At 41.5% G+C, this 14,154-nt stretch overlaps 1 protein-coding gene across 3 annotated transcripts; it reads left to right on the top strand.

Annotated features, from left to right (window-relative positions):
• The first annotated feature begins 99 nt into the window (after positions 1–99).
• Positions 100–12,023, top strand: rab35b (RAB35, member RAS oncogene family b). 3 transcript variants are annotated; one of them, XR_006098203.1, is made up of 7 exons: positions 114–451; positions 2,768–2,818; positions 2,923–3,046; positions 7,273–7,397; positions 7,525–7,649; positions 9,610–11,181; positions 11,327–12,023. XR_006098203.1 is itself a non-coding variant. In XM_042421982.1 (6 exons), the coding sequence occupies exons 1-6, from the start codon at positions 400–402 to the stop codon at positions 9,736–9,738; spliced, it is 606 nt and encodes a 201-aa protein (XP_042277916.1). In that variant the 5' UTR covers positions 114–399; the 3' UTR covers positions 9,739–12,023. The 3 variants fall into 3 exon arrangements, 2 of the variants coding, with proteins under 2 accessions (XP_042277917.1, XP_042277916.1); XM_042421982.1 differs by having other exon boundaries at positions 9,610–12,023; XM_042421983.1 differs by lacking the exons at positions 7,525–7,649; positions 11,327–12,023 and having other exon boundaries at positions 100–451; positions 9,610–9,716.
• The last annotated feature ends 2,131 nt before the right edge of the window (positions 12,024–14,154 follow it).

The following is a 14,154-nucleotide window of genomic DNA, read 5'->3' as shown; positions in this document are numbered from 1 at the left end:
GGATCCTGCCATGTACTGGACTGGTTGTGAATCAAGGAGATCTACGAGTTTCTGCTAGAAGTATGAGTGCAGTGTTCATCAATGGGATGGGACCGCTGTGCTGTAGCAGGAGCTTGCGCAGTGAGGCCGGATCAGAGTTGGGTGCAGCAGCTTCACCAGAGAAGGAAGCGGAGTTTCCGGCTGTTTGCAGCGGAGGGAGAGGATTGCTGACGCCGCGAAACCCCGAGAAAAAGGCCGCCGGCTCGGGGGGGCTAACAGTGTCTAGCATCGGCAGTGGTCGTTTTCTTTCATACCGGAGGGATCTGGGGGGCTGGTGATTTTTACAGGCCGAGGGGGGTCGGACAGCAAACCGAGCAAAGAAGCGTCCACAAGGCGGGGGGTGAGCCACCAGCTACCGGCATGGCCAGGGACTACGATTACCTCTTCAAGCTGCTCATCATCGGTGACAGCGGTAAGCCGACACCGGGGATGCGCGACGGGAAGTGGGCCTTGACGTGTTTTTTTTTTTTTTTTTAACATGCGGAGAAACAAAAATGTAGCTCCAGGGCCACAATATTCGTATCTGACGCGTTTTACAAGTTGTTAGTTTTTATTTTGTGCATAGAAATTATTCGTGTAACGTAACTTACACATCCGACATATTCCTGTAGCGGTGACAGGGCGGAGGTTGTGTGTCCGGGCCGGGTGTCAGCCGATCAGGCCGGATATCGCCTCCAGATCATCAGGGTTTGTCTCTCGAAGATCTTCTCGTCTTGTCCGTGAGATATGTTTTATTTTAGCTCCACATTAAACCAAACACCACACACCAAAAACCTTACTGTGGTTCAGAAAGTCTTGTAATTTGGTCTCTTGTTTGTATCTCTCACTAGCTATGGTAGCTAGCTGGAAGTTAGGCTAACTGTTAGCTTGAAAGAAAAAGCTGGGGGGCTGTCTGAAGTTGAGGACTTTCTGCACAAGCTATAGAAATGTTGTTATGTCTGCTGCGGTGTTAAATGAGCTAAGTTATTGAAATGCATTTTGTTTTTTAGCTTGCTAACATGACAGTGATAGCTACTTGATAGTGGAGGAATGCTGCACTGCAGTCTCTGGTTTGCATCCAGACAGTCAAAGTAAGTTATAGTGAAGTGAGACTGTCTAAGTGGTCAGTATCAACTCTAGTATCACTCAATGAAATGCGTGTCGGCCAAGCTGGCGAGGTTGAAAGACTGCTTTCACTGTGGGTAACTTTTTCCTGTTTATCTTCTTTGTTATGTTAAAAGCTAAGTCACAGCCACAGGTAGATGCATACTGTAAATCTGTGAAGGACTGATAAGGACTGCTCCTCCTGTATCTCTCCATTGAAGTGAAAACAGGCCTTTTATAATGCGACTCCACCCTCAATAGGAGTTTATCCTCATCCTGCAGGACCTCTTTGTGAGCAATGATCTTTGCATTCATTGACCATCCCGATCCTGGCACGACCCCATCAACTGGCTGCTCACAGTAGAGGGCAAGGCAGCACAGCAAGCCCTTCACTGCCACTTACACACAGATGCCAGTGTCCCCTCAGTACCACTGACTGTAGTCCTGCACTGAGTTAATTTAGGCAAGATGCTCCCGACTGCTGCCTCCCTTCAGCTTCACATAGACCGATCTGCAGCTGAGAATCAGACATGACCCACACTGGGTCTCCATGCTCGACTGAGGCTGTTTTATCACTTACGTGAACTTGTTTAGCCTCTTGGCTGTTGAGTATTTCATTACATTTTTCTCAATTTGGATGTTTTGAACTAGCCTTACACAGGTCGTGATTGTACTCATGAACAGGCATGATATGGATTGCCTTTATGAGATGTATCAAACATCACAAGGTGTTATTTATACATATTTCTAAGCTAGATGCTGCAGTGGTTAAAAATAGAAATGGCATGGATGGCTTTGTCACTGGAACCCTGGGTGAGTTAGTTCCTGAAAGAGATAGTGGTTTGGCAAAAAGATGATGCTCTCTCCTCTGCTTTGAAGCTTCAGGTATTGTTTGTTTGAACAAAACCCTGTAGCGTGGAGACGACAGAAACCTGAGAACTTTTATGTGGCGACTGATCAAATATGAGATGACAATAACACAATAGGTAGGCTAAGTAACAGTGCTGCAGGTCGGGCCACACCCCTCTCTACATACCTTCCAGTTGTAACCTGACAACTGATCTGTTGAAGACACAATCCTGATCTCGCTCATCTTCCCTCCTCTTCAATCTCATTCACCTTCTCCCTTCACTTTCTCCTCTCTCACTATCATGACCTCCTTCTGCTGTGGTTTTGACCAAACTCCAAGTGTTTGTTCTGCTGTTGCATTGATTAGGCTTCTGTATATTAAAACAACATCAGAAAATTTAAAATGAAGGTGTACGGTGCAGTCCTGCTCACCTCAAATCCATCAGCGTGTACACTGTGCAACAGGTATAACTTTGTGTGTTTAGCTTGCTGTAGTAAATCTTTAGGTACACAAGGATTACAGCAGCTGTTCAGGTTGACGTCTTGTTTTTGTTTTGCAGCCGTCAGATGGTGTTTGGTAACTAGGATATAATATGTGAAACCAAAACCCTACCGAAAACATGCCGCTTTGTGGTGCAATAAACCCTCCCAAAAAACTCAACATGCTTGTCCTCAGACAACTGTAGAATTTGTTTTGGAAGCTAGAAACTAAATATTATAAAGAATGTGTGGTTCTCATATTTTGGAAACCTGTTGTAATGCTAAACCTCATCCTGTGCTTTTGTTTCCTCTGCAGGAGTGGGAAAGAGCAGTCTCCTCCTGCGATTTGCAGACAACACATTTTCAGGTGCGTGTTCCTCCCTCGGCCGCTGTGGCATCAGTTCAGGACTTTGTACATTTAAGATTTCGCTCATGAAACCTGATGTGTTTGTGCTGTGTGCGTGTTTGTAGGTAGCTATATCACCACGATTGGCGTGGACTTTAAGATCCGGACGGTGGAGATCAACGGGGAGAAGGTGAAGCTACAGATCTGGGATACAGCAGGGCAGGAGCGATTCCGCACCATTACCTCCACGTAAGTAGATCCGAACGCAGACACAGTCGTCAGGAGTTTTCAGGTGAAGCTCTTGATTTTCATTTCAAGAATTGAATCTGAAACCAAGACAGGCTCTTTGTGGTCCTTAGATTAGGTATTATATGAGGAAGCAGTTTGTAGACAACCAGTATAAGTACGTGCTGCTCTATGAAACTGGGTGGAATTCCCCACAGATCCTAATTACAGATGTGAGAGGGAGGCTCCTGGTCTCATACTGTAGTGCTACATGACGACAAGGGTTGGGCGTCTTAACCCTCTTTTTTTTCTTGTACTGTGTGTCAGTCACACTGCTGTCTGGTGTCTCATCCGGGTGCCTCTAGGTTCACACTAATGTACAGCAGAGCTTCCAAAGTTTTTTAAAGAGGATACTCTGGCCTTATTTTTTATCTTTTTACTATCAACAAGTCACCTGAGTAGCCACAGCCTGATGTTCCCTCTGTGTTTGTGACATAAAACTCACATTGCTGCCCAAAAACTATTAAAAGCATATAAAGGAGCGATGCCATTGCAGTGGATTCTGTTCTCAATAGTTTTTGGATGACAGTGGAGTTTATGGCATAAGATACATCAGAATACACAAATGTTACTGGTTTATGGGATAAATTAATTGTTGGTTTTTGGTCTGTGCAGGTGAATTGATGATGATGATGATGATAAAAAGATAAAGTAACATCAGCTTTATCCTTAAAGCACAAGACTCAAACTTTTCTCACACCGGCATTCAGACTTAATCAACCACATTGTTATTGTTTTTATGTTGCAACACAAGAGTAGGGGTTCCCACGCGCAAAAAAAAAAAGGACAAAAACACAGATGCTAAACATGTGTCCGACACGCCAAATGATTTCTATCTGTTCAGTTTGGCCAGCTGCTTCTCCGCACCTCAGCTGAGTCACAACACAAATCAAGGCGCCCACTGCACTTGAATGGAAACACTTTCTCTGTCAGGCAGGCTTTCAAAACATGCTGCATCATTTGCCATGACCCCCGTGACTCACAGCACAATGCTAATGAACAAAACTGGATTACGTCACATTCATGTAAGGTTTTCATGGGTGGTTGGAGGAGGGAGCGGGAGTCAGCCTGCAGGTGACTGTATTTAGATCTGTGGACAAGAAAAGGCAGTTAATGCTAAATGAATGCAGACTTAAAATATTACAAATGTTTTATTATTGTTTTATGGATGTCTTTCTATCATTTTGGCATGACCCTAATACTACTATGATAATTATAATAGCATAAACAGTGTCCCTGTTACTATGTATAAACAGGTTACAAAGGGACTATTTCTTTGGTAGAAAGTAGTTCCAGTTAAAACTTTTTACAGTGAGTTCTGTGGATTATTGCAACACTGCTACTTGTCCTTTTTCACATCATTGTTCAATGCTGAGAATACCACAAACAAAATTACATTAAGCTCCATTATAAATCTATCTTAGTGACATATAACTCAAAATCAAAACCATCTGTGTGGCTAGTTACCACTAGGTATGTGAAACCATATGTTTTGTTTGTTTTTTGACATTTAGGCCTTTATATCTAGATTTTAAAGTCTGCATTAACATTTCTTTTTTGACAACATGGTGGCAGCTGGAACAAGCACCGTATACCACCTTTTTTAAGTTCAAACATTTTAGCAAATACTCATCTGAAGCACAGATCGAGCAACATTAGCATTCATTAAGAGTCGTGTCTCTGTCCACCTGATGAATGTGAGTCCTCTGTTTAGCTCTGGTTCTCCGGAGGAAATATCTGGCTCTTCAGCTGCTAAATGCTCCACTATGTTCACCAGCTAGTGACTAACTTTGTCTGTCTGTCTGTTTGGTGCTGGGTTGGTAGTGTTCAGAGGGTTTTTAGAGCTTTTTTCGCTGACTGCGTTTAAAATTAACACTGAGAGCAAACTGAAACACAATCTACAGCCCCGTAGATTTGAGGGGAACTGCTGAGTTGAGTGATGATTCTTTGTGTGTTTATGAGTGACTCCTTTCATATACTGTATATACAAAGTTTTTTTGATCCTTTGTTAAAATTGAAATATTGATTATAGCAGCTTTTCTATGAACTACACCCTACTGATTAAACTGCAGTAGGATTGCTGCAGTTGCTGTCTGCTGTCCTCTTAACCTGAGCATCGCTATGTCAGACAAGCAATTACACATTTGTTGTGTCCTCTGTCTTGCACTCGTTCCAGCTGTCAAACCAATGATTTCTCTTTCCTTAGTAAAGTGCCCAGCTGGAATATGGACTTGTCATTTCAATTACAGTGCAATTTACCTGAACACACTTGGTATTAGAGTACAAAATCGGCATCAAGGGTGTAATAAGACCTGGGCATAGATGTGTGGCTGCTCTCGCTGTAAGTGAGCAGCACTGATAAAAACAACATTGATGTGACCTCAAGCTCAGAATGCAGTCATCTTACCTATTCACTTCTTTATGACTTTGACTGGAGCAGACGGAGGCAGCTCTTCACATGCTTTTAGCTGTCACTATCCCGCCATAGTGAGTTCTGTCCAGAGCACAGTGAGGAGGGCATGTTTGACAGTTGTTATTATGTGCTAGCATCACTGCAGTGAGGACGTCCAGAACAGTAAATTCATCCAGAAAGCTTGAAATCCTCTTCAGTGCTGACGCTTCAGCTCCTGAGGAGTAAGGCTGTCCTATGACCGAGGCCTATCTAGGCTTATTGTTTGCTTGGCTGAAGTAGAGTGGCGTGGTGCCTCATTAGGGCCTAAATGAATTTCACTGTGCAGATGGATCACGGGCAGAGACCCGCTTGGTCAGACTGGCCCGGTGCAGTGGCCATATGTCCGACCCTGTGGCTGCGTGCCTGTGGCCGACCCACAGCTGCTATCAGCCCCAGGCACAAGTCAACACCTCCAAAGACCCATAGTTACTTCCCCTTCTAGTGAGTTCATGCTTGTATTCTAAGGTTTTTATTCTCATGTTTGTTTCATTAGCAAAAATTAGTTTTGAAATGCTGTCCCATCCTGATACTGTGTCTTTTCCAAGTTTACACAAACAGTTTTGGGGTTATATATAAAAGAACACATAATGATGGCTTTATTTTTTCCCCAAGAATGTGAAAATAATTATTAATGAGAGAGCCCCAAAGTGTGGAAGGAGTGAAATTTTTTTAGAATGATTAGTGATGATTTATTGGAGAGTAGAAAGTAGAGACAGACAGAAGATGAGGGGAGAAGGTGATGGACAGTGGAACCAGGGGCATTGTGATTACACGGTCAGCGTCTTAAACCTGAAGCCCACCAGGACGCCCCTTGATCAATGATTCTTAAGTAAGAGGTGCAGTTTATTAACTCTTTATTACCCTGTTTGTTCAATGTTTTACTACAGAAACTATGGTTTAAGATTCTCTATTCTTGTTCACTGAGCAGACACACACACAGAGCCATCCACCCCTGCTGTTGGGCGGCCCAGTGCTGCTGGACATCAGGGACATGCTCAGACAACACTGTATCCCCCCGCTGTCACGCCAGGCAGAAACGCACACACGCACACACACATAGTAAGCCTGACAAAAGGTTCTTTGTGTTTGTTTGGCACAGTGCAGCGACTCTGGGGCCTGGCCACTGTTTGAAGCTTCAGCAGCAGGTTTACTCTCAGTTCAACTGTCCTGCTGTCAGACTCCGCTTGACTTGTCTGTGTTGGACAGATGCTGTTCCTCGCACTTCTGTGGGTTTTCCTCAAGCAGTCACACACTTGGTCCTGATACACTGCAGTGTTGCATTATTGTAGAAAAGATTTAAAGGGATATTTTATCAATTGTAGCATTTCACTTCCATAAAGTTGGGGGACTTGTAAGAGACAGATTTTGAAAAATAAAATAAAATTCTCAGAGAATTCTTTAGAGAGCTCCTTCAGCACCACAGAAGACTGTTTTTACAGGCTGAGTATTTGTTACCATGACGAGTAAACTGATCCTCACGTGTGAAATTGGTGGAGTGTCCCTTTTTAAACTGAGTAGATAAAGTTCATTGAGTCAGTCTAGACAGTTAATTGCTTGGTAGAGGGCTCAATATTCAGGGTTACTTTTGAGGAGTCATTGTTAATTTTTTAAATATTTTTTTTACAATTTAGAGATGATCAAGTTGGGTCTCCTCCAGTTTGAGATTAGTGTCCCCCTGCTGGACACTAGCATAAGTTACCTGATGTCACAGACTGACTGTGTCTCTCTGTATGTGCAGATACTACAGGGGAACGCACGGGGTCATAGTGGTATATGACGTCACGAGTGCCGAATCCTTCGTCAACGTCAAACGATGGCTACATGAAATCAACCAGAATTGTGATGATGTGTGCCGAATATTAGGTGAGTGTGTTTCCTTTTTTGGTGTCCAGAAAATAATCCATTTGCTTTGTTTAGACTCAACTCACAGAAGTCCTGCTGCTTCACCGTGGCATTTACTAACAGATTTCCTCGTATTTTCTATTTTCAGTGGGAAACAAGAACGACGACCCCAACTCCAAGGTGGTTGAGACGACTGACGCGCAGAAGTTTGCTGAGCAAATGGGCATCAACCTGTTTGAGACAAGCGCAAAAGAGAACATCAATGTTGAAGAGGTAAATCGTTCTTTCTGTCGTCTTCAGCTTCAGACTGTTTTGACTAACGTGTTTGTCTGAGTAGTTTCTGGAACATGTCTGGTATGCAGTGGAGCTCAATTGAAGGCTTGAATTGACCGTTTGCATAACTCCTGTCCTGAACTGCAATTGTCCAATCATAGCTTAGCAACTGTAACTAGGCACAGCAGGCCTGTCAAGCTTTGGGTTTCTTCACATGCCAAGAGTTTTGGAGGGTGGTGTCGCTTTTTATGGCCTTTATCAAAACCTAACTCAATGTTATTTCCAAGGCCAAGGAACATCTCATTAGCTAGCTACATTTTTGTGATACTACATTTACAGGTTATGTACAAAAAAGCCGTGTTCACAACTAGCACATCCACTGTGTGGAAGCCAGTCCTGATGCTACTATATCAGAGTGTAAGTAGTATCAGTGGCTCTGTCCTGCTCTATTGTTTTTGAGGAACTTCACTCTCCAGCAGCTCCTGCCTGCCAAACTCCAAAATAGCGTTACATTCGCCAAATACATTAGTTAGTCCTCTTAGTCATCTTAAAAGCCTTTTTTCTCTTGTTCAGCTAAATGTTACATTTTTCCTACACTGGGGTACAAAACACTCCTGTTTCTTTATTTCTGTCTCTACATAGATCAACTAGTGAGGATTCTGACTGCTTGCCTGGAACACTTTGCCTCAGTGTGTATGCTTGATATTATGTACATCAATACCATTTAAGACCCTTTTACAGAGTTCTTGTTTTTAAATGAGTTAGTTGGAAACATTAAAAGGTCAGCTGGAGACAGCATCCTCACAACAACATTAGCTTACTCAGCTACTTAGCTACAGCTGATAAATGAAGGACCCATTGTTTCAAAAAATTAAGAATTCAGGTGGTGAATCTGCCAGTGTCATCATTATAAACTATATGTGTTGTAACGGTAACCAAGGGGGACAGAGCTTAGGGGGGGCGGCTGGTTTCTGAAGTGTTTTTCCACATTCTGTGTTCCCAATTCAAATATTTCTAAACGATCTCCTCAATGTTACTGAACATAGAAACTCAGGACTCTCCTGGATAATGTAACGATCTTATAGGTTTATATAATGACCTCTAGTTTCAATTATTTCAACTTCGTTTCTGAAAAGTCATGTTTTGTCTGTGATTTTGGCAGCTAAGAATCCTGCAATACCCATGAGCCTTGACCTCCATCGCTATAGAGAGAAAGCCATTGGAGTTAATCAGAGCGTATTGAATTCAAAATGCTTCGTTGCTGAAGTTGTAAAGTAGTTACTGAATTCATACAAAAGTGATCCAGAAATTAAAACCGAACATATTCACTCTAGTTTGTAAAATCAGTTTTCTCAACATCATAATTTTTAATTTCCAACAGCCATTTGTGGCGCACTTGACTGAATTTTAAGCTCAGTGATTGGCTCAGTTTCTTGCTGAAATGCACCTTGGGAGGACCTCTACTCGAAATTCTTTATGTACTCAGTCTTGTACCTTCAACTTTTTAACCAGATATTTTCCGACACAGTTGTTCATTTTTTGTACTAATGATTTAACCAAGAGTTTCATGTTGATCCAAGCCGTAGAAGAAGTGCTCAAACTGTGAGTAACTTAACGTAGTTTATGGGAAAACTGAATGGGATTTTTACTTCCTGAACCAGGGGCGCCTGAAATAGCTCCTCCCACTTCACAGCTCTATTGGGTGAACCATTTTTTGATGGTATGTAACACCAGGATGTTGACTATTTTTTGGGGGGGGTTTGTTTGAGTACAGATTGGAAAAATCTAAAATATTGAACAGATTTCAGCTACAGTCAGGAAGGCATTGCAGCGTTGAAGCAGCATCTTCCTCCTGTTATAAGAAAATGATGTGCACACTTTTCATAAACTGCAGTGTTTGATGTGGGTGCTCTGACATGCGGTACTCACCGCACATCGCTGGTTTGTGCTTCTCCTGCAGATGTTCAACTGCATCACAGAGCTAGTGCTAAGAGCCAAGAAGGAGGTGCTAGCCAAGCAGCAGCAGCAGCAACAGAACGACGTGGTCAAACTCACCCGGAACAGTAAACGAAAGAAAAAGTGCTGCTAGCAAACTCAAAGCCATCCTCACAAGGCCGGCAGCGTCTTCTCTTCACACACATACACACACGATGGGACTCAGAACATCTAAATTAAAGAGCAGATAAAGATTTAATAAATATACAGTGAAAGATTAAAAAAAAAAATAAATAAATAAATGGAAAGAATTGTCCCCTTTGGACAAATTAATCATGAAGACTTTAAAAAGAATATGTACAGATTTTATTAGACGTCAGATCAAGTTTTATTTGGAACTCAGCAGATGGGCACTATTGACCTGAGGTCCTCCTTTCTTTAAGGATCTGCAAGCTGACAACTGACCGCCATAATGCTCAGATTTCTGTCCACATAATCCCCATATTCTTCATCAGTATCTCATCTCTCCTTCTCATTCCACTGCACACAGGACATTCAGAGTCAAGTCAGACTCTGCGCCTGAGGAGAAGGAGGGCTCACTTTTTTTTGGATCTATTTGTTTTCTTTCTAGTTTTTCTTTTCTTTTGGGGGGGGGGGGGGGTTGTTTGGTTGTTTAGGGAGGTGGTTATTGGAGCGGGCGTCTGAGTAAGAGCGAAGGTCTCACCGCCTCGCTACAGTTTCAACATTTCAGACACCTGCGTTACCACGACTCACACCAAGAGATCATGAACTGCTAGATTTTGTTTTATTTGACTCGATGGGGGGAAAACAAATCAAACTGATGATGATGATGATGATGATGATGATGTTGATGATGATGATTGGTAGACGACCTTTAGCAACTAATCCGATGGACAGAACTGGTGACTTCTCATGTTTTGTTTTTCCTTGTCTATATTTTGCCAAGCTACCCGCCCTCTCTCCTCTAACCTCCAGTAGTGCTGAGCCAACGACCTGATTGATTTTATGTTTTTGTTTTTTTTTCTTTTTGTCTTTTTTTTTTTTTTTTTTTTAATGCAGCAGAGCAGTTGAACCACTCCTGGAGCTCTGGGACGTCCAGCTCTGATAGCACCGTTCACTGCAGTCTTACTATGCTTTCAGAGTTTCCTTTTAAACCTTTTCCTCCATCTTTTTTTTTTAAAATGATGATACTGCCAATAATATAGATTAAAAAAAATTAGGAGCTCAGTGGCGCCTGTTATTGGACTGTTGCCATAGTGGCTTCTGGTTGGCCAAGAGGCAGGATGATCAGGGTCTGAATGGACTCTGTTGAGTCCTTAGGAAGCCCTCCCTCTCCCTCTGTATCCCTGCAGCCACTGGCCCTCTCTCCTCCGAGCACTCACACATCAGCACCTCTCACAGTGACAGACTCACCTCCTGCATTTGCTCTCTCAAGGGGGGCGAGTTCACCTCCGAACCTAACCATCAGCACGAGGAGGCTCTTGCTTTGGAAACTGGCTTCTCTCAGTCGCCACGGTGATCCATAGCAGACTGTTATTGCCCATGTTTCATCTGAGCACGCAAAGTTTGTTTGAAGGTAAAAGGTTACATGCATCCAGACTGTCAAGGATTTACTGTATTTCCTTAGCTTGCAGAGTCTCTAACTGTTAACTGTTGTTAAGGTCTGATGTCATGTGTTTCTTTGCTTTTCCGTGTCACCATCCCTGCTACCTTTTCGACAGAAGTGTTACTGGACAGTGTTTATGCATCGATGATGAGAGTGCGGCAGACAGTGAGGCTGTTACTGTAAGAGCAAACAGGGATGAACTGCAGCACTGGCTCCCAGGGTTTGGCACAGAGGCTGAAGCATCATACATGACCTATTACTGACTTTTTTTTTTTTCTTCTTTGTTCTGATTTGGGAGAGTTGTAAACGGAGAGAGCTGTAGGAATCGGCTACGCTTCTGTTGAAAACATTGAGTTTTCATCCTCTGGACTCACTCTGGCAGCCGGTTTGGGATCCCAATAAGCACTGAGAGGTCCCAGTGTTTTTGACCTCCAGGGCCGAGAAATGGCATCAAATCTCACTTTATGATTTTTATTCATTATGTGTATGTATATATAAATATATTTGTGTGTTTATATTCAATATAGAACATACACACATAATTAGCACACCAAACTGTGCATGTGTTGAACATGCCCCCTGTGTGCTATGGTTGAAACACACTCGTCAGCTGTGGTTTGCTGTACACTGGAGAAAAAGAGATGTACTATTCATTTTTCCCTACATGAATTTAATCAGTAATAAACGTTTTAAAGGAATAAATATTTGACACATAATGACTGATCTCATTTGTCAGTGATTTGAGGCTTAACTTCATTTTGAACCTGTCTTTCTATTTTTGCTTCCTGTGAATAAAAATATATGGGAGGAAGTGTGTGCTGGTCTTTGGGAAGTCTCTTATAATCTGGAATGAAACCGCTTTGTGTCTTTAGTCTTACAGAGAGTTTATCGTCCTGTTGTATGAGAGCAGTTGAGATTTTTCCATGAACAGCAGCAAGAGTTAAGATAAATGAATAACTGTCTGTGTTTTACTGTCGTCCCTGCTATCATTAGTTCATAAGTGTCAGGAACAAATGTGAACATCCACATTTCTTCATTTACTATATACCTGCTTTGTTGGACTTGTGAATTTCACGCTATCAGTAGGGCTTTGTATCATTTGAAAATATATTACTGTATTTTAATTTGAATTTTCCAATATTTTCTATATTAATGCCGATTCCACAACAATGTCCTTCTTGATACCTTAGTTTGGAGAGTATAAAAATCATCCTTATTTTCTATTTGACAAAATCTGCCAAATAATGCATTAGAGTGAATATGGTCTAAAGCAGTTGTTCCCTAACAGTGACCAATGACCTGGGAAAATGTGACATGAAACTAAAGTTGAAGTTTTTCACATGTCAAACACAGGTTTCATTCATTTGGAAATAGTTGTGGAAAAAGTTGTGAAGAAAATGTAGTTCATGTTCTTGATAATATTATTGAGATAAACTCTGATAAAAAAAAAAAAAATTAACTGATGCTAACTGAAATATTTGACACTTTTATCTACTTTGTTACAGACAAGAGATGAGCCACACAGGTAAAAACTTCTATCATGGAATATGTGATTTTATATCACAATATCAGTATATATCGCGTTTTAAAACATTTTTGGGGAAATCAACTGAGAAACTGACAACGGGTTAAATAATCAGACAGGAATGTCTGTTTTTGGGTAATCAGGCAATTTAAATACCTGACACTGCATCACATTGATGCCAATGTCATATAAAAAACAATTCTGCTATTAATCAGTCTGGCTTGTTGATCTGCTACTTTGTTCACAATGGTCTAATACATCCAGAGATAAAAAAAAAAAAAGGGATATCTATCAGTATAAATGGTAAGACAAAGTCTGGAGAGGTCATTACATTTATTGCCTCTAATCGCGGGCCATTTCCTAAAAACTGAATATAAAAGCGCTTCATCACTTGTTGACATTTTTGCCATTTTGACAAATGGTGTTAAAATATAAAAGCATAAGGCTCCACCTCACTATTTCATGTGAACAATAATTTAGTGAATATGGTGATGCATACAGAGGATGTCTTATACTATTACAGTTTTTACTGATTGCTGCAATACACAGTTCACTTCAGACCCAGAGATTTATAGCAAGTGTTGGGGGATAAAGTGTGTGTGTGTGTGTGTGTGTGTGTGTTTGTGTATACACTGAATCAAATATTCAACCCCAAAATGTGTTTTTGTGTCTCTACAATTCCATCAAATAGAAATAATCCAGATGTATTGTACATAATTTTAAACACATTTCCCCAAAATTCAGCCAGACATATCTGGTATTTTTAAAAACTTTGGGAACTTGACTAGAATTTAAAATAAAGTTCTGCGAGTTTGAGCAAAGTCTGGATGCACAGCACAACTTTGTATTGACTGTCCCACCAACAGGCCTGACAGGTTTATGAATGAACAACTTAATGTTATGATTTTTTTTCTTCAAAAGAATCTTTACATCGATGATGTTCAAACTCGTTCCACTTTTTTGATAAAACTTATCCCTGCTCTTGTTGTATTCTTTGTAGATGATGGTGGTCTCATGTTTCAGCAGAAGGAGACACAGATGCAAACAGCTCATTTCAAACCTGTGACTGTGAGAATCAGAGAAAAAAAATCTATTTCTGTGCCAAGTCAAAGGAGACAAGCAGATTGTAAAGTATTTATTTGTACAAAATAATCCCCCAAACGCTAAGAAAATTGCATGATAAATATTCTGAATAGTTTGAAGCATTCTGTAACTGTAACAGTGCAGTTAGTCAGCAGTGAATGGAAGCACTCACACGGAGCACAATGAGTCCACCAAAAGCACTAAATTCCAAACAACATCCGACCAAGAAGAGATGAGCAACAGAAAACACACTCAATGGTATGTCTCTTTGTCACTGCAACACACACACACACACACACACACACACACATACACCCACTCAGCCCACAGTGGCA

The sequence above is a fragment of the Thunnus maccoyii genome, chromosome 9 (assembly GCF_910596095.1).
Source record: "Thunnus maccoyii chromosome 9, fThuMac1.1, whole genome shotgun sequence".
Taxonomy (NCBI): Eukaryota; Metazoa; Chordata; class Actinopteri; order Scombriformes; family Scombridae; genus Thunnus; species Thunnus maccoyii.
This window is presented reverse-complemented; position numbering and strand designations above follow the sequence as displayed.

Bases quoted from the DNA above. Each gene is read 5' to 3' on its own strand.
- rab35b (XM_042421982.1), top strand. From the start codon at position 400: ATGGCCAGGGACTACGATTACCTCTTCAAGCTGCTCATCATCGGTGAC. The intron at 2,819-2,922 runs GTGCGTGTTCCT...GCGTGTTTGTAG, and splicing joins TGCAGACAACACATTTTCAG to GTAGCTATATCACCACGATT. The intron at 7,650-9,609 runs GTAAATCGTTCT...CTTCTCCTGCAG, and splicing joins AGAACATCAATGTTGAAGAG to ATGTTCAACTGCATCACAGA.